Source organism: Pseudorca crassidens, chromosome 1 (assembly GCF_039906515.1).
Source record: "Pseudorca crassidens isolate mPseCra1 chromosome 1, mPseCra1.hap1, whole genome shotgun sequence".
Taxonomy (NCBI): domain Eukaryota; kingdom Metazoa; phylum Chordata; class Mammalia; order Artiodactyla; family Delphinidae; genus Pseudorca; species Pseudorca crassidens.
Window position 1 is genome coordinate 69,014,507 of NC_090296.1, and position 24,302 is coordinate 69,038,808.

General features: G+C 36.8%; 1 protein-coding gene across 3 annotated transcripts in view; it reads left to right on the plus strand.

Moving 5' to 3' along the window:
- Nucleotides 1-24,302, plus strand: part of PRKD1 (protein kinase D1) — a 333,945-nt gene that overhangs the window by 237,848 nt on the left and 71,795 nt on the right. For 2 of the 3 annotated variants that reach the window (XM_067738790.1, XM_067738781.1), the window contains exons 3-4: nt 13,196-13,327; nt 14,672-14,832. In XM_067738790.1, the coding sequence (XP_067594891.1) occupies nt 13,196-13,327; nt 14,672-14,832 (293 nt within the window). Of the gene's footprint in view, nt 1-11,369; nt 11,520-13,195; nt 13,328-14,671; nt 14,833-24,302 lie in introns of those variants that run through there. The other variant, XM_067738800.1, reaches the window with a different exon arrangement.

The following is a 24,302-nucleotide window of genomic DNA, read 5'->3' on the forward strand; positions in this document are numbered from 1 at the left end:
GTTGGTGCATTTAATGTTGTTCCAGAAGTCTCTTAGGCTGTCTTCATTTCTTTTCATTCTTTCTTCTTTATTCTGTTCTGAAGCAGTGAATTGCACCATTCTGTCCTCCAGGTCACTTATCCGTTCTTCTGCCTCAGTTATTCTGCTATTGATTCCTTCTAGTTTGTTTTTCATTTCAGTTATTGTATTGTTCATCTCTGTTTGTTTGTTCTTTAGTTCTTCCAGGTGTTCATTCTTTAATTCTTCTAGGTCTTTGTTAAACATTTCTTATATCTTCTTGATCTTTACCTCCATTCTTTTTCCGAGGTCCTGGATCATCTTCACTATCATTATTCTGAATTCTTTTTCTGGAAGGTTGCTTACCTCTACTTCATTTAATTGTTTTTCTGGGGTTTTATGTTGTTCGTTCACCTGGTACATAGTCCTCTGCCTTTCCATCTTGTCTATCTTTCTGTGAATGTGGTTTTCATTCCACAGGCTGCAGGATTGTAGTTCTTCTTGCTTTTGCTGTCTGCCCTCTGGTGGATGAGGCTATCTAAGAGGCTTCTGCAAGCTTTCTGATGGGAGGAACTGGTGGTGGGTAGAGCTGGGTATTGCTCTGGTGAGCAGAGCTCAGTACAACTTTAATCCACTTGTCTGCTGATGGAAGGGCCTGAGTTCCCTCCCTGTTGGTTGTTTGTCCTGAGGCAACCCAGCACTGGAGGCTACAGGCTCTTTGGTGGGGCTAATGGCGGACTCTGGGAGGACTCATGCGAACGAGTACTTCCCAGAACTCCTCTTGCTAGTGTCCTTGTCCCTGTGGTGAGCCACAGCCACCCCCCCGCTGTGGAGGGTTGGAGACCCTCCAACACTAGCAGGTAGGCCTGGTTCAGTCTCTTTTGTGGTCACTGCTCCTTCCCCTGGGTCCCAATGCACACACTACTTTGTGTGTGCCCTCCAAGAGTGGAGTCTCTGTTTCCCCCAGTCCTGTTGAAGTCCTGCAATCAAATCCCGCTAGCCTTCAAAGTCTGATGCTCTGGGAATTCCTCCTCCCATTGCCGGACCCCCAGTTTAGGAAGCCTTACATGGGGCTCAGAACCTTCACTGCAGTGGGTGGACTTTTGTGGTATAATTGTTCTCCAGTTTGTGAGTCACCCACCCAGTGGTTATGGGATTTGATTTTATAGTGATTGTGCCCCTCCTACCATCTCATTGCGTCTTCTCCTTTGTCTTTCGATGTGGAGTATCTTTTTTGGTGAGTTCCATTGTCTTCCTGTCAATGATTGTTCAGCAGTTAGTTGTGATTCCAGTGCTCTTGCAAGAGGGAGTGAGTGCATGTCCTTCTATTCTGCCATCTTGAACCAATCCTGGGCCTATTGATTTTTAAAAATGAGGTATATTTTTGGCATTGTATCTAAGACATCTTTGCTTAAACCAAGCTTATAAACATTTTCTCTGAGGTTCTCTTCTAGAGTTTTTATAGTTAGGCTTTATATTTAGGTCATTTTGAGTTAATTTTTGCAAATAATGCAAAAACATAAGATTAAGTCTACATATGCATATTTGAGAAAATGTCTGGTGTGTTTTACCATATTTTGTGCACTACCACAGTGTAGTGCCAGTTACAATGCTGTGATTTCAAAATATTTTCTCAATGAAATGATTATGCAACTATTCTTTGAGTTAATAATTATACCCATTTCAAAGATGAGGGAAATGAGATACAGAGAGATCTTGCAGCCTAAAAGTGGTAGGTGGAAACAGCAATGAAGCCACTTTATCTCACTCTAAAAGTTATATGCTGTCCCCTGTTGTAAAAAGATAATTGTTTTCAGCAATAAAGTTCCCATGCTGCGAATGACGTGTTCAGATCATAAATTATTTCTCTCCACCTCTTTCTCCCTACTGGAGCCTGGGCTCTGCACCCTAGATCCCTACTGCCCTCAAACCCAGCATGACCCTTGGCCCTAATGCCCAGATGAATGGATAAACTGATGCCCTTTTCAAAAGATTCAACTGGTGAGTGGATAAGCAGACTGTAGCATACCAGCCAAATGGAATTTGACTCAGCACACAAGGATGAATTTCAAATGCATTATGCTGTTAGAGGCTACACTCAAAAGACCACATTTATATGACATTTTGGAAAAGGGACAGAAAATAAATCAGTGGTTGCCAGGGAATGGGGGTGGGAAAGAGTTTGTCTCCAAAGGGGCCCAGGGGAATTTGGGAACGGTTGAAAAAAATTGTTCCATATTTCAATTATGGTATTGGTTACACAAAGCATAGATTTTACTTTGAGTAAAATATTTACTCAGTAAGTGTGACTGAAAAGCATCAAAGCAGATTTTCAATTAATAAAGCTCTTTTATTCTGATAAATCAGAGCAGACCAACTGAACCAGTCAGCCTGATTCTTCTTACAAGAATACAAGGAGTCCCTTAGCAGTAAATTCCCTCCTCTGGGCACCCTTGAGCAGCAGCCAGAACTATTCCTGTTCACAGCAGGTGCCTGGTCAGCAGGCATTGAGTTGAATTCAGCCACCATTGAACTGTTGCTTCTTTGGGAGTGGGAATATCCAGCAAATTTCACAGCTTTTAAGGTTTTTGTTTGTTTGTTTATGAATCAAGAGTAAGCATCTGTTTTTAAGAAAAGTACAGTGAGACTTAAAGAAACTTGAAGCAAAGCATATAGGACCTCAGCATGTTGTCTCTATATGCAAAGATATTTGACAACAGTGATGCTATTTGTTGCCAGAAACCCCGCTGCCTATAAGAACATTTCATTATAATACTGTACCTAACCTTTGTCTACCAGCCTTTTGTAAGTAGTCTAAAGGGCAGTTTGTATGCTGGTATTCCTCATGCAAATGAGGTCATTATCCTTTTAAAGGCATAAAGTCTCCTGTATGTGATGGAGCTTTCTAAGAAACAGGCTTGACCTTTCTTTCCCCTATTCCGGGTGCCTGCAGAGCCTGCACTCATTAGCTAGAATTTGACTCCATGACATTTTTACTTAATTTTCTTTTTCCTCTATGTTGGACACATGGGGCAACCATTTATGTTCTTTCTTGACCCGAGATGCTCTCAAATCTCTTTCCAGCTGTGGCATTTTTCATTCAGTCACATCAGGATATAGTGATCCTTCTTTCCCCTCTGCAATTCCCAACTGTTAATTGTTTCATTTTAGAGAAGGGACTAGACACAGTCCTATGGACTTAGCACCATTTAATTAGCATTAACCAGAACAGTGGAAAGAAAAGCCATTTCCTCTGGAGTGGAAACATATTCTTTATGAGATGGTAGAGGAAACGAATAATAATAGTTTTTAAAGGCCTTAATTTTTTTATGTGCTGTGATTGATGATGGATTTAAAAGCAGTACTTCCCTCTATTAGTATTGATGATGATGATGACAATAATAATAATTACAAATAACAAATAATAATTGGGATTCAAACCCAGATCTTTCTGATTACAAAGCCCATACCGTTAATTATTATGCTAAGAAATCCCTGTGATAACTACTACCAGTATGCCAAGGACTGTGCTAATCACCTTGTGTCCTCCTCACAGCCTACCTAACAAGGTGAGCTTCACTAAGCCAGTTTGAGAGAGAGGGACACTGAGGTTCAGAGAGGGGAAGTAACACATCCAAGGTCGCCCATTTGCTGTGACTGGGATCAGAGCCCAGATATGCTCTGACACTAAGTCCGTGCTTATCACCACTGCCTGCACCACTCTGCCTATAGAGCAATGACACACTAGCAAAGACATCTCTGGGAGTGTCAAGGACATTGCTAGTTACTTTTTTAAATGTGCAAATTGTGATCCACGTTATGAGTCTGATGGGCTTTGGGCTTTGCTTTTGAACTTGAAATACTATGTTTACAGATTATTAGGACTTAAAATGTAGAACCTTAGAACTGCAGGCTAGCAATATCAGTTTTAAAGACATTGCTTCATTTATTCAACCATGGACATTAATTGATTGCTTAATGTGTGCATAAACTCAGAGAAGGTATACTCTCTATCCTTCAGCAATCTGCTAATGTCAGGTGTGATTGCATGAAGGGGTAAAGGGTGTCAGCATAGCGTGATACATTTTATGATACGAGTGTGCCCAGGAGCTTATCAGAACATAGAAGAGGGCAGTTAATGTCAGGTGGGGGTGGGCTTATCACTGAAGGCTTCCCAGAACAGGTGATACTGAGCTGAGTTGTGGGATGGGAAGCAGAAGGGAAGGTTTGTGTGAAGGGCAGGGAGGCATATATCAGTAATGACTGGATCAAAAAGTATGTTGAGGAGAGTGTTAATTTGAGGGTCTTTGGCAACTTCTTAATATGGAGGTGGACGGATATAATAACTCGTCTTACAGCTCTCTTCCTTTAGTTACATAGAGTTCCATTTTGTATCTGTTTCATCCTAGTAGCCTTCCTGGCAGAAGACATTGCTACTACTGTAACAGTTATTCTGCAGCAGCTACAGAGCTCAGTTGCCTGAGAGGGAAACAAAGGATCGATTGCTCAGGTGTTAACTGTAACTCTCCAGGTTCATGAACAGATCCTAAACTTCTTGTGCAGAATTTTTAGCCCTGCCATCATAACTCCTACTGTCCTGCTGCTTGCCTCTGGTTAAAAAGAAAAATAAAAGAAGGCAAATAAGGATCTGTTTCCTTCTGAGAAGGAATGAATGAATACTTGTGAACTTCCTTAATTTTCATACTAGAACATAGGCCTTGTCACCTGCATGCCTGACATTTAACAAGCGTAGGGATCTCTCCTTGAATGTTTGTGATTATATTATAAATGCTTGAAACTATTGAACATAATTCTGTGACCTAGCACATACAATTATTATGAATAAACCTATACTAAATAAAAGAGACTATTACATGACTCTTAAGCCACATCAGTCAGTAGTGCCTGCTACATGATCATGCTGATAAATCTTTCCCATTTGATTTTCCATCACTTTGAAGATTTATGAATTTCTTTTACTTTCTAAAGTCTTTTTTTCCTCCAGAGATTTGATAAGCACTCACTTCTGTTTCCTTCTAGTTTTTCCATGGTTTGTTATTTTAACTTTTTACTCATCAGGTTTTTTATATATATATATATATATATATATATATATATATATATATTTATATATATATATATTTATATATTTGTATAACATAGGAGATAAGCTTCTAAATTGTGTTCCCCCCAAGTAGCTAAATGTTACTAATTGTTAATCATTTGTTAAATTATGTTTCCCTGCTGCATTGATTTATGATATCTATTCTATCATATTTAAAATTCATACATAGAGTAGATTTCTATGTTATCAGCTCTATCCTATTGATCTCTTTTGTCTTACACAACCACCACTTACTTTTTTTTTTTATAAATTTATTTGTATTTATTTTTGGCTGCGTTGGATCTTCGTTGCTGCGCGCGGGCTTTCTCTAGTTGCGGCCAGCGGGGGCTGCTCCTAGTTGCGGTGTGCGGGCTTCTCATTGCCGTGGCTTCTCTTGTTGCAGAGCACAGGCTCTAGGTGTGCAGGCTTCAGTAGTTGTGGTGTGCGGGCTCAGTAGTTGTGGCTCGCGGGCTCTAGAGCACAGGCTCAGTAGTTGTGGCGCACAGGCTTAGTTGCTCTGCGGCACATGGGATCTTCCCGGACCTGGACTCGAACCTGTGTCCCCTGCATTGGCAGGTGGATTCTTAACCACTGCACCACCAGGGAAGTCCCACCACTTACTTTTTTTTTTTTAATTTATTTATTTTATTTTTGCTATGTTGGGTCTTCGTTTCTGTGCGAGGGCTTTCTCTAGTTGTGGCAAGTGGGGCCCACTCTTCATCGCGGTGCATGGGCCTCTCACTATCGCGGCCTCTCTTGTTGCGGAGCACAGGCTCCAGGCACTCAGGCTCAGTAGTTGTGACTCACGGGCCCAGTTGCTCCGCGGAATGTGGGATCCTCCCAGACCAGGGCTCGAACCCGTGTCCCCTGCATTAGCAGGCAGATTCTCAACCGCTGCGCCACCAGGGAAGCCCCCCACCACTTACTTTTAAATATCATAGTTTTGGGCTTCCCTGGTGGCGCAGCGGTTGAGAGTCCGCCTGCCAGTGCAGGGGACACGGGTTCGTGCTCCGGTCTGGGAAGATGCCACATGCCGCAGAGCGGCTGGGCCCGTGAGCCATGGGTGTGCTCCACAACGGGAGAAGCCACAACAGTGAGAGGCCCACGTACCGCAAAAAAAAAAAAAAATCATAGTTTTATAGAATATTTTGATATGACTAGGGCTAAATTTCTTCATTAACTCTCCTTTTAAACTCTTCCACTCTTATCAGAGTATCTTCTGTTTTTCTTACAGTAGGCCTTTGGCATAATTCCACAAGCCCAACAAGAGTCTGTTAGAATATTGTGGTAGATGTTTTCATAAGATTAAAAATAAATTTATATAACTCACCTGGGCCTATTGAGAACAGATCAGATTAGATAATCTTTGTTCATCTACTCTAGACTTTGTTTCCTTCTTGAGTATATTTGATATTTCTTCTTCCCTTTATTTATTTATTTAGTTTGAATATAGATACTCCTCTTCTAGAAAAGGTAGAAGCAAAACTACAGTTGAATAGTTTAGCTTTTTCTACTTTGTTAGCATTAAACTCTTTTTTCCATGGTGCAGGCCTATCTCGTCCTCATTCTTGCCACATATGACACACAGCTAAACGGCCTTTTGTTCTTTCCAGCTTTTTAAAAGCTTCAGCTTTCTCCTCCTGTTAGCCTTCTTAAGGTGGTTCTCACTGGCCAGGCCACTATTTGCTGTTTCCCTGACTCTGCTGCTCCTTCTGTAGCTGCATTCTCTTTCTGAGTATAAGCCTAACAGAGTTCCCTGGGCAGTTACATCAGTTTCTCTAGGTACTGCCCCCTCTTCTCCCTAATTAGGGTAACTTGTTATTGTGCTGTCACTCTGGCTTGTGAGACCTTTTTATTCCTCTTGGAGCCTTTTTTTTTTTTTTTTAGCATCTTTATTGGAGTATAATTGCTTTACAATGTTGTGTTAGTTTCTGCTGTATAACAAAGTGAATCAGCTATACATATACATACATCCCCATACCTCCTCCCTCTTGCATCTCCTTCCCACCCTCCCTATCCCACCCCTCTAGGTGGTCACAAAGCACCGAGCTGATCTCCCTGTGCTATGCGGCTGCTTCCCACCAGCTATCTACTTTACATTTGGTAGTGTATATGTGTCCATGCCACTCTCTCACTTCGTCCCAGCTTACCCTTCCCATTCCCCATGTCCTCAAGTCCATTCTCTACATCTGTGTCTTTATTCCTGTCCTGTCCCTAGGTTCTTCAGAACTTTTTTTTTTTTTTTAGATTCCATATATATGTGTTAGCATACGGTATTTGTTTTTCTCTTTCTGACTTACTTCACTCTGTATGACAGACCCTAGGTCCATCCACCTCACTACAAATAACTCAATTTCATTTCTTTTTATGTCTGAGTAATATTCCATTGTATATATGTGCCACATCTTCTTTTTAAGAGTCTGGCCATATACTTCTAAAATATTTTCCCAGAACTTTCTGAACTGCCTGATCAGCATATCTAAATACATTTTATGTTTCTTCTCTTGGCTGCTGTAATCTTTGGGATGATATATTCACAGCTTCCCAAGTTCCCATCATTGCTCCTCACTAATGCTTTTCTGGTCATATGTGAGTGAAAAATTGAAATTTCTGTCTTTTTTTCTCCAGTTATCTAAAAGATGTTTTTGTAAGTGTCTCAACAAGAATTTGTTTAATGCTCTTGTTTCTGAAGAGCTATGGGACTTTCCCGACTCTAGACATCTCCACGTATAACAAAAATGTGAACCGTGTGATTAATTTGAACAGTGCTTGCGTGAAGGGAGTATCTGGTACAACAGTGGCTTGGAGAGACTGGGATCAATGGAGAAGCAAAAAGAAATGACCAACCTCAGGGTGTAGGTATTAGGTAGTGGAATGGGGGCGAGGCAGGTACACATCTGCAGGCGTAATTTCACAGGCACAGATATCTGGGCCACAATAGTGTGTAAATGATCTATTGTAATTTCTCAGTTACCTGTGTCATGGACAATTTGTTGGAGTCACTCTTGCTAACTGTCCTGACAGTGCACCAACAATCAAGAGCCTACAAAATTATAATTATAAAGAAATTTGTAAGTAGTCTTACAAATTTTCTATAATTAAATAAAATCAGGCTATACAAAATGTTTCCTCTTTCCTTTATCCTATTCTTTGCTTTTCAAAACACTCTTCATCCTTCAAGATTCTGTTCTTGTGATCCCTCCTTGCTGAAGCTTTCCCTGATAGACCCAGGCAGTCTTAGTTGCCCTTTCTTTTGTGTTTCCATCCCTGCATCTTGTATTATGATTATTTATGGGTCTCTCATCCTCATTTTGACTTTGAACCCTCAACAACAGATACTATTCCTTGTTATTTTTCTATTTCTTATATATACTATATTACGATACATATATATTACTATATAGTAGGTTCTAGATATGTTAGTAAAACATAATATTAATCAACTATATGCTTGAAGATATTAGGCCTGCTTGACTTACATGAGCTGATTTAAGAAAGGCACAAAAATGTCTTAATTTAAATGCTTGCTTTTAGAACTATCACCTCCAAATAGAAATTACAGAGTAGTGTTTGGGACACAATATAAAAAAATATTTCTAATAATTTGAGATATTTACAAATACAGTAAACTGATTTGTGAATAGTTATCATTCCACTAATGAAAGCTCTCACGGAACAGAGGATTATTTATGTGTATCTATTATGTGTGTGTATGGATGAATGATAGGATGTTAAAGTGGATATGGTTTCATATCCACAGAATACCTTAAAACTGATGAATATTTGTATTTATGTGCTGAGAGTGATATTCAGAAGCTATTTTCAATATTCCAGAGGTTAAGAAAAAAACAAATTTATCTACAACAAATCTTAATTTTTAAAAGCTTCATAATGTTTTGCTTTGGGCCAGACTTATCAGTTGAATGACACTGGTTATCATGTAGACACAAACTCGAATTGGGTGTTAGTTATCATTACCTTTGATTTTTGTAAAAATTTTAAAACCAGTTATTGTTACTAACTCCAATTTGTTTGGAGGGAGAAAGATTTCAAAAAATGGAGTATATGCAGAAAGCATGTTAAAAGAATTTTTGACTATGAACTGAATTAATTTCATTTTATACATTATTTCATGGACTTTTTTTTCCTCAGTATTTTTTGCATCTCTGAGATAAGGATGCAGCTTACAATAGTGGTGTGTTGTATTTAATTGCAGTGTTTTTTAAGTCTTTGCTAGTAATTCATAAAATAAAGATGCAGCTTTATAATCGACAGAATTTTGATGGTCAGAGAATGTGATGATTAGATTCAGAGTCGCTGAGAGAATTTGTATGGTTCAGCTGTCAGGCTGTCTGAATCAAGATCCTGTGTTACCTAGGGCAGCTCCTTAATTTTTCTGAGACAGTTTTCTCATCTGTAAAGTGGGGACAATAGTATCTACTTCATAGAGTCCTTGTGAAAAATTGAATGAGATGATACTTGAAATGTGTTAAGCTTTTCTTCTTCTTATACCTGTTCCAACTTGGCAATGCCAGAAAGAGTTAACACTTCTCCCAAATTGCCAAAATTACCAGTAAAAATAAATTACTAAAACTCTTGGAAGATAGGACATTTTTTGATTTTATTATGCAAATATTTTTGACCTCCAGAGATTATTTATTTTGCTTTGGAAGCCTGATTTCTTCTGTACTGCTAACCAGTTTATTCCATTTTATGCAACAATTTATCATGAACCTTAAAAGAAGTACTGATTATCTTAGAGTTTTTGGCTCAATTACCTGTTTTAAATGCTCAGTGACTAAGGAAAGCATGTTATTTTCTCCTCTCCTGCACCGTGGAGTATAACAATAGACTGAACAAAGCAAATCAAAGATACACAGGTACCAGTATAAGGGGCCCATTGTGTTTAGTTTGTAGCCCTGTCATATGGTTTTAATTTAGGTCACCTGATTGATTATGACATACTGACAGATAGCACATTGTTCTCTCTTGGAATCTCTAGACACTTTAGTATTTCTATTCTTATCTGTCCATTTTGCTTCCAAACCTTAAGTGAAATGGAATTACAGCATTCACTTTGTTTTCCTGTGCTAAGTGATTATCTCTGAAGTGCAATTTTGTGATTAGGCAAGATGGCATGCATACACTCAGCTAATGCTGATTTCCCCCAGGGTGCAGAAACAGGTAAATTCATAATGAATGGATGTTGTGCTTTGATTTCAAATGCATGTGAAACCTCACCACACTTGGTAGTTTTATTTTAAAAAATGTATTTAATTATTCTAAAATTAACAGGAGAATATTAAAATTGAACTTTAGAAAATGGCATTTAAACATAAGTCAAGGGTGCTAACTGCTTATGAATGTTAATCCCCTTCAGAAAGTGAAAAAACAAACGTACCTGACATAAACTGGATGGGGGGGGGGGTCATTGAAAATCTTCTTTTTAATTATTTATATTCTTTCTGATTAATTCAAAAAATATCTGAACACATCTAGGTATTAGTATTGTCAAATTCTAACATTCCTTACTTTGAAAACTACCTTAATTATTCAACTAATTGCTATCATGGTATTGTCACCATTGTTTGGGTGACATTTGGCAGGGGTGGGAGATGGGGGGAGAGGTAGGGGAGAAGTTAGGAGTTAATGGTTGGCACAAAGTATTTTCTTTAATTATTTTCTTTGATGTTTTAAAAACAAACTTGTCCATGACTGTGAGAGACCAATTTTAAAGAAGATTTAGCATTTACAAATTAGACAGACTTTGAACAAATTATAAAAGTAGTTGATTGGAACCCAAACCATACTTTTTTACTGATTTACTTAGAATAAGCGTTGACTGTAATATTGTGAAACTTGAAGTGAGAAACATAATAATACAATTTCCCAATCTTATTTCAATTGGAATCCTTTTTGTAAGGAACCTTGACACTAATCAGAACTCCTTGTAGGCAATGCTAGAGCATCTTACTTGGCTGCACTTCTTTGATTAGCTCCTTCTTCCCACACTTTAATCTCTTAGTGTAGTGTCTGGTATACAGTAATAGCTCAATAAATCTTAACATTATTATTATTCTCATTATCTTTCCATTGAGTAAAACTAGTACCTTTGATAAGTTGATGGATGATTTCCAATAGTAAAGCATATTAATTTGGAATAAAGTACTTTTATTCAAGGGAAAACTGACCCATTAAAAATTTTAATCTCTTTTTATGGTCCAGATATACGTCTGTGAACTATCAGTAATATCCTTTCTGGTTGAAGTGATTCACTTTCCTGCATGTTCTGTTGTCACTTGCCCTGAGGGATGTGATACCCTCAAAGTTGTCCTCATAATTTTGGACACCTATCTAGCAGAGATGAATTGCCTACAGTTTCAGCGTTCACTCTGTCACACCTTGCATACTTACCAAGGTAAGCACTTCATAAGTATACTCCACAGGTGATTCGTTAGCCCATACCTGCTATCCAGGACAGCATCAGGAAAACTGCAGATGTTTATTTCCCTCACTATGGGGCTGTTGGATACAACTCTTTGGGCAGAGTTAGGAAAGGTAAGATGTAACACTGGTATGATGAAAAGGACAATGGATTGGGGACAAAACACTTGTGGGTTGTAGTCTTAGTTCTGTTTAGTAACTTAGGCCAAATTTTGCAGCTTCTTTGAACCTTAGAAGTTATTTTATAGTTATTGTGGAGTTTTTTTGTTTGTTTTTATCTGCCTTTCTGCTGGTCTGGTAGGCTCTGTAAAGATGTCTTACTTATCTTTACATCTCTGTCCCTGGAACGGTACCATTGACAATATTGAAAAGGTGTTTAACAAATGTGTGTTGAAAAAGTAAGGCAAGAAGACAAACAGGAGGAAGAGAAGGGAAGGCAGAATAGAAGGATGTATTTAAGGCCTAAATTTTCCCCCAAATTCTCTTTGCATAAAACCTTACGAAATCAAGTGCATATGGTTCTATTCTAAGTTTATGGAAGTTTACACTTTAAGGGTTAGGAGAAGTCACCATTGGTCAGACCTTCCCTTTTTATGTATGGGAAACTGAGGCTCGTGATGATTAAGTGAGTTGTCAGTAAGATAATGGCAAAGCCTCATCCAGCTCTTCTCACTCGTAGGTCAGCACTCCCTGGACTATTACGGGCAGCCTTGATATCGGGCTATATATGTAAATAGATCCAGAAAGATATAGCCCTACACACTAGAATTTGGGGAAAAAGGGTGGTCTTTCACTTTCATTTATCTGTACCTTTCTATTTCTTGATTTAAGCAACACCAAAAAACCGTGAACTATTTTTATAACATAATAAAAATATCATGTGGAAAAGTATAATTTTTAAAACATAATGAATTTCAATACTCTGTACGAATACCATATGGGATAAATAACAATAAGCATAACAAAAAGTACCCTATAGCATGAATATGATTTTCTAAAATATATTTATCAGAGTGGGCTGAAATTCACCAGTGTGTGTATTAAATCCCTCTGTTTGGCATATTGATGAAGAGACTGCTTGTTATTTTTAGGTCAGGATTTAAATGCTTGGTTATATTGCCTAAGAGTTCAAACAACTGTATCTCCCCAAAAGAGGCTGCCCAGCTTTCTTCCAGTTGGGCCCCACCCTTCTGATGTACTTCTTCAAGGTGATATTCAAGTACACTGTCTTCTGATCTGTCTAAATTCCATTCATCAAGTGTTTCCTTTCCATTAATATTTCTGAATACCTCTCTGGCTCATTTAGGTAAGAGAAAAAGCAAAGTGTTTTAAAGCAACATCCCGTATTTATAGATTGAATTGAGTTATTCTTTCATTCATTCTTTGTTCTAGCGTTTTGGCTATTTTTGAAGTGGCCTGAGACCTTGATATATCAGCAGGAAGACAAGAACGAGGTTCCTTTGCCACCACTTATAAGGCTGTGGTTGAGAAGAATGGAGTGGAATGGCTAAAAGTCAAGCAGTGTTGCATCTTATCTTTCCTGACTTTGCCCAGTTATACCCATACTTGCATGTTAAGTATCTTGCATACTAATTATCTACAGATGAGCGTATTTATTCAACTTATTTTTCAATGTTATTATTTTCACAGCTTCCGCCACCTTTGAAGACTTTCAGATTCGCCCCCACACTCTCTTTGTTCATTCGTACAGAGCTCCAGCTTTCTGTGATCACTGTGGAGAAATGCTATGGGGGCTGGTGCGTCAAGGCCTTAAATGTGAAGGTAAGGTATTCCTTCCCCAGCCAAGTGGAACGCATGCTGGAGTTAGCTACTTATGTCGTGCCCTCTCCTGCAATGCCTTCTTTCCTTCAGATAGCTTCCAGGGATCTGGGTACTGCATGGATTCTGTTCGGTTCATTTCCTATCTTCAACATGTTAGCCCTGATCTGGGAAACCAGATTCTCCTATCTTTTCCCCTATATCATGTGGATATGTTTCTCTCCCATAAGGTGTTGTTTATTTTGCTAACAGGCTAAACATATAATTTGCATCTTAAGCCAGAACTTGGAATAGTAGGCATTCAATAAATGTTTGCTGAAAGGAGCTGAGATTCAGGAGGTTAATCAAACCATCCAAGGTCACTCAGCTGTTGAGTGGCAGGCTGGAACGTGTACCCAGTTTCTACACCAAGATCATAGTTTTATCATCCTCCATGGACAGAAATCCTTGAAGTGCATAATTCAGGTTTATAGGATACCATGATATAATCTTAAAAACGGACCAAATCATACCTTGCTCTTTTTTGATGAAGGATGGGGCGGGGAGGGATAGAGCTGTTTGAACTTTGACCAAAAACCCCAAGCTTTTATGATGAAATCCATAAATAAAATAACCATAATTTCTGAATTTCTATCTGTAAGAAGGGAAGTTAAGAGACAGTGATCTGGAAGAAAGTCTGCCTAAAGTGTAGTTTTATGAAAATTTGCCTGGCCTGCTATGTGACACATGGGGAAATTCTGAACAGTAAGACTACGTGATAGAACTATGAACAGTAGAAATATTGAGAGGAAAATGGTGCTTTTTCCTAATTATCTACCATGTAGAAACTAGCATGCGTAGTATTTTACATATTTTCTCAACAATTCTGCAAGGTAGTTATTATCCTCATTTTACAGACAGGAAAACTGAGGTGAAGTAATTTTTCCAAGGCAATGTAGACAAACAAGTTGTGGAGCCATGATTCGAATCAGTGCAAGTCAAAAGTTGTGAAGCGTTATGATTAATTTTCCCTTGCAATAGAACTTGAGGCAGCTAAAAATAGGTCATTTCACTGGAGTTTTATTGCTAGATCCCTCAAAGCCCAAGTCCCTTATGTTAGAAAACATTTTTTTAAATGATAACCAGGGTAGTTGCTGGGCTCATCCAATAAAATCAGATGTCAAAACCCAGCTTATTGACAAATTGGGAAAATAAATCAGGAGACGCTCAAAAGAAAATTTACATTTTCGAACAGCCGCAAGAAAAATGGAAGCAGCACTGTTTCTAAAAATTCATAATTTACAACTTATACTAAAGTAGCTTTTAATTTATAGTTGAACAAAAGTCATTTTTACTTTCTCCTTCCAGGATGTGGGCTGAATTACCACAAGAGATGTGCATTTAAAATCCCCAACAATTGCAGCGGCGTGAGGCGGAGAAGGCTCTCAAATGTTTCCCTTACTGGGCTCAGCACTGTCCGCACAGCATCTGCCGAGCTTTCCACCAGTGCCCCCGATGAGCCCCTTCTGGTATGGCCTCCTGTTTATCCATTTGCCCGTTTACATGAGAAATCTGTAGGACGATGTGGTAACAGTGGTAATCAATCCAAGACAGCGTCCTGGGAGAGAGGACACAGCCAGGGTGTCAATGACTGTGTTTCTTCAGGGCCTGTGCTGTAGGTTGGTCAGTGCTTCAACAAATATCCAACAGCTTCGAGTTTGCTTTTATCTGTGAGCTTAGAGCAATTTTAAAATCTGTGAGGTTTCATCATGGTCATGGAGCCAGAGCAGCACAGACTAATACGTGAATGTGACAAAACATAGTTTGTCAAAATTTGGAAACCAGAGATAAACGATTTTCTTCTCTGATGATTATTAGAGTATTTCGTGGCATAGTTGACTGTTTATTCTGGGAGAAAATCTGAACTTCGCTCATATGAAAAGATGAAAGTCTTTAATTGTTTGGCATTAAAGGCATACATGCTGATGTCAAAGTGACACTGGTTGACAAATGCCATGGGAAAAATAGCATTTAATACTTTAAATATTTCCATTGGCTCCAAAATATATATCTGTGGATGTGGCTTAAATATTTTTCTTTAAGAAAGTTAAATTTTGATTTTCCAAACATTGAAAGCAAAGTAAAAATTGTGGTAATTATGTGCACTATTTAAAATAAGAACATTATCCTGAAATAAGCTAATTGTGTGAGCTTAAGTTTCCTATTTTTACTCCCTCTGCTAGTGGATATTACAAAAACTCTTTATAATCTAATAATTACAAAAGTCAGTTAAAGAGAAAAATAAAAATTATGAAACATTTAGTTTAGATAAATCCCTGGGGTGGAGAGGGGCAATGCATTTTGAAGCCATCTCTAAAAAGCTGTATTAATTACTCTGTTGTTCAGAAAATATTTCATTGTGATCTTTAAATCACTTAAATTTTGTTGCAACATAAGCCAGACATATAACTCAAATGAATGCTTATTTTGATAAATAGGAAAAGTCTGTACTCTGTGTTTCTGTGACTTTTGGATGGGAGTTTGTTGTGTTTTCATGAAGTGAACCTGTTAGGGGAAGTCAGGCACTAAATCCCACCAGTAACTAGAAGAATATATTATATTTTGGTGACTATTCAGAATCCATGTGTGGTGGTATATTACTTTATAAAGTTGTATTAGTTAGAATTAATGATACGCTTACTGAAAGGAGCTTAAGTCAAAATCTATTTACTTTTTCAAATAACTCTCCTATTATCTTTCCAACTCTGAGATTTCGTTTAAATTTTTGTAGGTAGTGATTTTATAAGTTAGCAGTTACTCTTGCTTTTAAGTACCATCTCTGAGAGTCATAGTGTTTACAGAATAGACATTTTTAAACAAGTTTAAGAAATAAAATTATAAGTTAATGTGTATTGGTTTCAGTTTCACCAAGAAAAGATTTTTAAAAGTTAGTTAACATCTCATAAGTAATCTAAAGCTGTAAACTAAAGTTATTCATCATTAGAATAGATTAGAATCTAGGTAATTAATGCTAAAGATTCTTCCTTTAAAACTCAGTTTTTCAAAAAGAATAGGAATATATTTAATTGTTTGCCTGGAGAATTCAGACCAGACTTCCAAGATGAGGTGTTACTTAAGCTGATCTTTACTGTGCTTTTTCATTTATCAGCGGTTTGATTTTCTATATTAGGCTAAGTGTTTGATCTCTTCAAAGTCATACAGGGTAATTTTAAAATGATGGCTTTTGTGCAAAGACTTCATAAGTCAATAGAAAGAGTTGCATGTATATAATTTGTTTTAATGTGTTTCTTAATATATGCTTGATGTATTTAAAATTAATTTTGTGTGAAATTTGAATACTAAAATGAAGAAAAAAACCTATCTCAGTTTTTAATAATATATACATATATGCACATATGTATGTATACATACACATGTATGCATATATATATATGCTTCCAAACATCACATATGTATCATTTAGATTTTATAAATATAAATGAAATTATTATATGCATGCATATTTATAAATGTGAATGCATAATTTATATATAAATTTAATTTAGGTTACTAAAGTCTTTAAGCAGGTTTTTGTGTTTTTCAACCAAATTATTTAATTGCTTTAATTGCTTTATTTAATCAAATTACATAATTATTTAATTATTTGAATTACTTGATTACAAGCTATATTGTACATCAGATGTTGAAATTCATTAGCATTTTATTGCTGAACGGAATTTTTTTGTAGTAGAATGCTTAAAAATGTTTTAAAAATACATTTTAAAAATCATATTTTAACTATATCTGCCAAGAATGCTTACAAAAGTTTGATCAAATCGTATATTTATGAGGTGAGAAAATATTGGGGCCACAGGATACTTCGAAAAATGTTATCATGAACTTTCATAACCTTATATAAAATGCCCTATGGGTAACCTTTAAATGAAAAATGCCTTTGGTAATAGTGTTGGTGACACATTGGCTCTCAAATGCACGTTTTACATTCATCATAGCACTTTTTGCCCCTGTGGGGTGCCTGTATGTCTCTCTTTGCATGCTCAGAGTGCAGCTAATATGTCTCTTTTCATCCCTGTGCAAAACATAAAAGGCCAGTAACTATAGTTTAAAGGTTATAGTGAATGCCTAGTCAAAGGTAACATTATGGTAATGATAGTAAAACCTTTTAGTCCGTATACAATAAACAATATTTTCCATTTCTGAAAAGGATGATGGTCTATATTAAGATGGCATTGCTAAGTAATGCCATTAGACCACCCATGTTGCAAGTCTGCAATAAGTATAGATTTTCTGCCAAATGTAAGAAAATGATTTTTCTATTCAACACTTGATTGCCTATTTTGACTGGAAAATCACCATTTCACATATGGATTAAAATACTGGTAATTCTATTAATTTACCCATTTCTGGCAAATAAATTGAGTCTTGGATTTCTATACTGCTGCTAACATAGAAAAAAAAAGTATAACAACATAGATCTTATGACAAGCTTTGTCTGTCATCAACTTCGGCACTAAACTGTATCCATTATTCCAACCATGATGCAGTCCTTTTTTGAGAAAATCCAAAATGTAGGCAATTTATGGCATAAGAGCTCTGCAAGGGTGTATATCTTTTTGTACATCATCACCTATGTTAGAAGGAAACAAGAAAAACTCAGTAGGTACTTAAGGAGGACACACTAATATGTTGTTTCGTTATGTATAAGTATACTTATTAAGATTATATCAGTTTTATAAACTTTTAGACAATTGTATAGGAGAAGTCAAGATTAAATGATCCTATAATATCTCTGTTTATCATCTAGATCTTTTTAAAAATCATCTTATCTTTTTAAAAATTTGCAGATGTTCTTGTGGTGTTTGGGAAAAGTTAAAGCCATTTGAAATCATGTTATACAAGGCTTAGTCTTAGGCAAAAAAGTTAATAATCTGTTCCAGAACTTCTGCTCCTAGCTATGAAGAAGCTTGTATCAGACCACTCTCCTGTAAGGGACAATTATAAAAGCTGAATACAGTATAACAGAACATAACAAAACAATATTTAAAGGTACCTGGGAGCAACCAAGGCAATCAGGATTTGAGGGACAAATGTCTCAGAAATAAGGAAATCACAGAGAGGTCAATGTACAGGACAGCCCCCAAACAAAGAAGTAGCTGGCTCAAAATGTCAGTAGTGCTGAGTTTGAGAACCCCTGATGTAGAACAAAGCTGGAGAATTTCCAAACATATCATAAAGCCGTAGTTAAGACAATGTGGTATTACACCAGAACAGAAAATAAACCAATGAAACAGAATAGAAGGAGTCCAGAAACTATGCGCATATACAGGCCAACTAAGTTATGACAACAGTACCACTGCTGTGAGAAAAGGATGGTTTTTTTCAACAAATATTTCTGGAACCAATGGGATATCTATATGGAAAATATGAATCTTGACCTTACCTTATACCATATACAAAATAAATCCTAGGTAGATTAGGAGCTTCTAGGAGATAACATACAAGAGTATCTACAGTAACTTGGGTCACAAAAACCTTTTTCAAATAGGACTCAAATCACTGATGACAAAAGAAAAAAATTGGTAAATTGGGCAACATTAAAATTAACAAATTATTTTCAGCAAAATATACCATTAAAAGGGTGGAAAAGCAAGTCACAGAATGGGAAAAGATATTTTCAATGTATATAATATGTATATATATCTTGTAAAAGAGTCATATCCAAATGTATAAAGAACATCTATAAAAGTTGAAAAGACAGACAACCTTATTTAAGATACAGGCAAAGTACTTGAATGGCACTTTACAAAAGAAGACAGCCAATAAACATGAAAATGTATTTTACATCGTTATTTATCAGAGTCTAAATTTAAATCTACAGTGAGATATCTGTACACCAGAATGTCTAATGTTGGGGGAAAAAAACTGACAGTAACAAGTATTGGTGAAGATATTGAGCAACTAGAACTCACATACACTACTACTAGGAATATAAATTGGTTCAGCAACTTTGGAAATCCGGTTGGCAGTTGTCTTCTAAAGCTGAACATATGCATATCATGCGACTCAGCAGTTTTACTCCTAGGTATATATTCACCAGAAATGTGTATAGACATGCATGGAAAGATATGTACCAGAATTTTTTTTAATTTTTAAAAATACGTACCAGAATTTCTAAAAATTTTTTAGACTTCAATTTTTAAAGCAGTTTTAGGTTCACAGCAAAACTGAAAGGCAGGCACAGAGATTTCCCATATACCCCTTGCCACCCACACATGCATAACCTCCCCCATTATCACCATCACTCACCAGAGTGGTACTTTTGCTAACACTGGTGAACATACGTTGACATACACATCATAATCACCCAGTCACATCATAACCAACCAAAGTCCATGGTTTGCTTTCGGGTTCACTCATGGTGTTGTACATTCTGTGGATTTGGACAAATGCATAATGACATGTATTCATCATTATGGTATCATGCAGAATATTTTCACTGCTCTAAAAGTCCTCTTAGCTTCATCTATTCTTCCCTCCTCCCCTCCAGCCAACCCCTACCAACTACTGATTTTTTTTACTGTCTCTATAGTTTTGCCTTTTTCAGAATGTCATATAGTTGGAATCATACGGTATGTACCCTTTCCAGTTTGGCTTCTTTTACTTAGTAGGACATACTTAAGTTTCCTCCATGTCTTTTCATGGCTTGATGGCTCATTTCATTTTAGAGTGGAATAACATTCCATTGTCAAGATGTCCACAGTTCATTTATCCATTCACCTAACAAAGGACATCTTGGTTGCTTCCACGTTTTGCCAGTTATGAGTAAGGCTGCTGTAAGCATCCATGTACAGGTTTTGGTGTAAACATAAGTTTTCAGCTCTTCTGAGTAAGTATCAAGGAGTGCAATTGCTGGATCATATGATAAGATTATGTTTTGTCAGAACTGCCAAACTGTCTTCCAAAGTGGCTGCACCATTTTGCATTCCCACAGCAATGAATGAGAGTTCCTGTCGTTGCACATCCTTGTCAGCATTTGGTGTTGTCGTTATTTTGGATTTTGTGTTCTGATAGGTGTGTAGTGGTTTCTCATTGTTTTAGTTTGCATTTCCCTGATGACATATGATGTGAAACTTCTTTTCACATGCTTATTTGCCATCTGTATATCTTTTTTGGTAAGACGTTTGTTAAGGTTTTTGGCCCATTTGTAAATTGGATTGTTTGTTTTCTTATTGTGGAATTTTAAGAGTTCTTTGTCTATAGATATATTATTTAATATTTATTTATTTTGGCTGCCCCTGGTCTTAGTTGCAGCATGTGGGATCTTTAGTTGCAGCAGGCGGACTTCTTAGTTGTGGCATGCAAACTCTTAGTTGTGGCGTGTGACCTCTTAGTTGCGGCATACATGCAGGATCTAGTTCCCCGACCAGGGATTGATCCCAGACCCCCTGCATTGTGAGTGTGGAATCTCACCCATGGACCACCAGAGAAGTTCCAAGAGTTCTTTGTATATTTCGGATAACAATCTTTGTTAGATGTGTCTTTTGCTAATATTTTGCAAATGTTTTCTCCCTGTCTGTGGCTTGTATTTTAATTCTCTTAACATTGTCTTCTGCAGAGCAGAAGTTTTTAATTTTAATGAAATCCAGCTTATCATTTATTTCTTTCAAGGATCATGTCTTTGGTTATGGATTTTAAAAAGCACCACCATATCCAGGGTCACCTAGGTTTTCTCCTATGTTATCTTCTAGGATTTTTATAGTGTTGTGTTTTACATTTAGGTCTATGATTCATATAGAGTTAAAATTTTAATTTAAATTAACTTAATTAACTTGCATTAATTTACTTTTTAATTTAAGTTAATTAAGTTAATTCATTGTAAGTTCTGTGTCTAGATTCATTTGTTTACATGTGAATCACCAGCACCATTTATTGAAGAGACCACCTTTGCTCCATTGTATTGCCTTTGCTCCTTGGTCAAAGGTGAGTTGACTGTATTTATGGGGGCTTATTTGGGGTCTCACTGTTTTACTTCATTGATCTATTTGTCATTCTTATACCACACTGTTTTGATTATTATAGCTTTATAGTAAGTCTTAAAGTTGGGTAGCATCAGTCCTCTAACTTTATTCTTCTCTTTCAGTATCATGTTGGGTATTCTGGGTCTTTTGCCTTTCCATATAAACTATAAAATCACTTTGTTGATATCCATAAAATAATTTGCTCAGATTTGGATTGGGATTGCATTGAATCTATAGGGCAAGTTGGGAAGAACTGACAAATTGATAACATTGAGTCTTCCTATCTGTGAACATGGTATATCTCTCTCCATTATTTTGCTCTTTTATGTCACTCATCAGAGTTTTGTAGTTTTCCTCATATAGATCTTATTCATATTTTGTTAGATTTATACCTAAGTATTTCACCTTGGTGGGGTGCCAGTGTGAATGGTATTGTTACAAGCATGTTTTAACATTTTTATTCATTGTAGCTAAAAGCTAGAAACAAATAAATAGTGGTAGAGTCATACAATGGAATAGTATACAGCAATACAGCAATAGAATTGAGGAACTGTTGATTCATTCAGCAACATAAATGAATCTCACAAAATAATATTTAGGGGAAAAAAACAGACACAAAAGATTATATGCCTGTGAATCCAGTGTATGAAGTTCTAATCCAGAAAAACTGATTTATGGTGAGAGACATCAGAATAATGGCTCCTCGTAGGTGCCCACGTAGAGAGGGAGCAAGAGAGAGCCTTTCTGGATGCTGGAAATATTCTATATCTTGATCTGGGTAGAGGTTACATGCTTATATGCGCATGTAAAACCTCATCAATATGTACACCTAGAATTTTCTGCACTTTATTCCATATAAATTATACCTCAATAAAAATATTTTATTTATTTATTTTTTTAATATGTGGTCTTAATTATTTATTTATTTTTGGCTGTGTTGGGTCTTTGTTTCTGTGCGAGGGCTTACTCTAGTTGCAGCAAGTGGGGGCCACTCTTCTTCGTGGTGCGGTGGGCCTCTCACTATCGCGGCCTCTCTTGTTGCAGAGCACAGGCTCCAGACGCGCAGGCTCAGTAGTTGTGGCTCACGGGCCTAGTTGCTCTGTGGCATGTGGGATCTTCCCAGACCAGGGCTCAAACCCGTGTCCCCTGCATTGGCAGGCAGATTCTCAACCACTGCGCCACCAGGGAAGCCCAATAAAAAGGTTTTAAAATGACAATAGCAAGTTATAAAGTCATTAGGTTTCTTCATCCCAAGTCATGTGGTAAAAGAATGAAATATTATATCAGAAAAGTAAATAATTTAATTTAATTCTGAGATTCCTATCAGTCAATTTAAAGAAAATGGGGTTATAGAAATTACATTTTTCAGTAACAGGAAACATAAATTCTTTGGGTGCTAAATGAAAGTAATATGCCACATCACCGTAATATATATAGTATTCATTTACATAATAAACAGTTTCTACAGTAGTCTTCACCACAGATACACAACTGTGATTCATATGATCTTCTTTCAAGGGAAAAACAAAAGTAAAAACAAAGCTCTAGTAAAATATTACAACCAACTACCAAAGGAATAGGTGGCTCTCTTTTTCTTGGCGACCTATGGACATTTCTGGTGATTCTAATTTGATAGCAAGGGAGAAATACAGAGGTGTGTGTTCCCCAAAATATTTTCTTTAAAATAATGGTGCTATAAAATATTATGCAAAAAATCCTTCTCCTAGTCAAATAAGATTGGGAAGTACTCCTCAGTCCATCCAAGTACTGGACATCACAATATTCATTAAGCATAGTTATGGCTCTCAGAAGTCTTGCAATAATGAAATCAGTGTTCCTAAACTGACTCAACTATGGAATCCCTTTTTCTCAGGAAACCTAGAAATACCTAGTGCGAAAATAACATGCACTTTTAGAAATGGTAACTTAGAGGAATAAGTCAATTAATGCATGTTGCATAGACCATCTTCAAATATCGTGCAGTAAACCAGCACTAAGCTGGAATTGAATTCTGCTGATAGCCCAGAATAAAGACATTCAGGGCTACAAACTGGAGGAAAATCCTGAGCTTTGGATATTAGGTATGTTGATGACAAGGATAATATCTTATTTTGGAAATTGAGGAAATTTGATTTCTTCTCGCAAAGGGAAAGCTTTGCCTCCTCTGTATGAAAATGTTCTATAAAAGTACATTCAAACAGGGTTATAATTTCTCCTCCAAAGTCATGTTTGGGTCTGGCCAAATGAGCAATTGTTGCTCCTGAATTCTGCTCATGCTTCCTGTTAATCCAGAGGTCTAACTGGTATCACTGGGTAACAGTTAATTTTAGCAGAACCTCAACCTAAATGTACATCCCTTTCCAAAGTCTCTGACAAAATGGGTTAGCTGTAGATTGTAAATTAGGATGCAGGGACTGAGAGAACAAATAATAGGATTTTTCTCAAAGTGTAATGTTTATTCAACACTGGAAATATCATGGATTTCAAAACACCATCATACATTTTTGTTAAGAAAAAGAGTCAACTGTATTTCAGTTTTGATTTAATTTCTAGTTATCAGAGCTACCCCACAAAGCTTGAGGGAACAGAGATGAAAAAGAACATATGCAGCATAAATTACCAGATGCATGTCTACTTAACCAAAATGTTTCTTAGATTTTTCATTGATACTCCTCCTCTTAAAAAAATTTATCATAACCTTTCTACTTTTGAATTATATTTCAACCTTAAATGAAATCAGACAGAAAGCAATGATATGCAGCAAAGACTCTAAAATGAGCAAAGAATACACTGTAGACATATTTCTCTCATTAAAACTCTAACCCACTATTGGACTTTTCAGGTTTGTAAAGCACTGACTGATACTGATTATTCATCAACTTATTCTTGCCTGCAGGAAGATAACTATGTCACATTTGATTACTTTGATGACCTTTTTCTTTCTTTTTCCATTGAGAGTA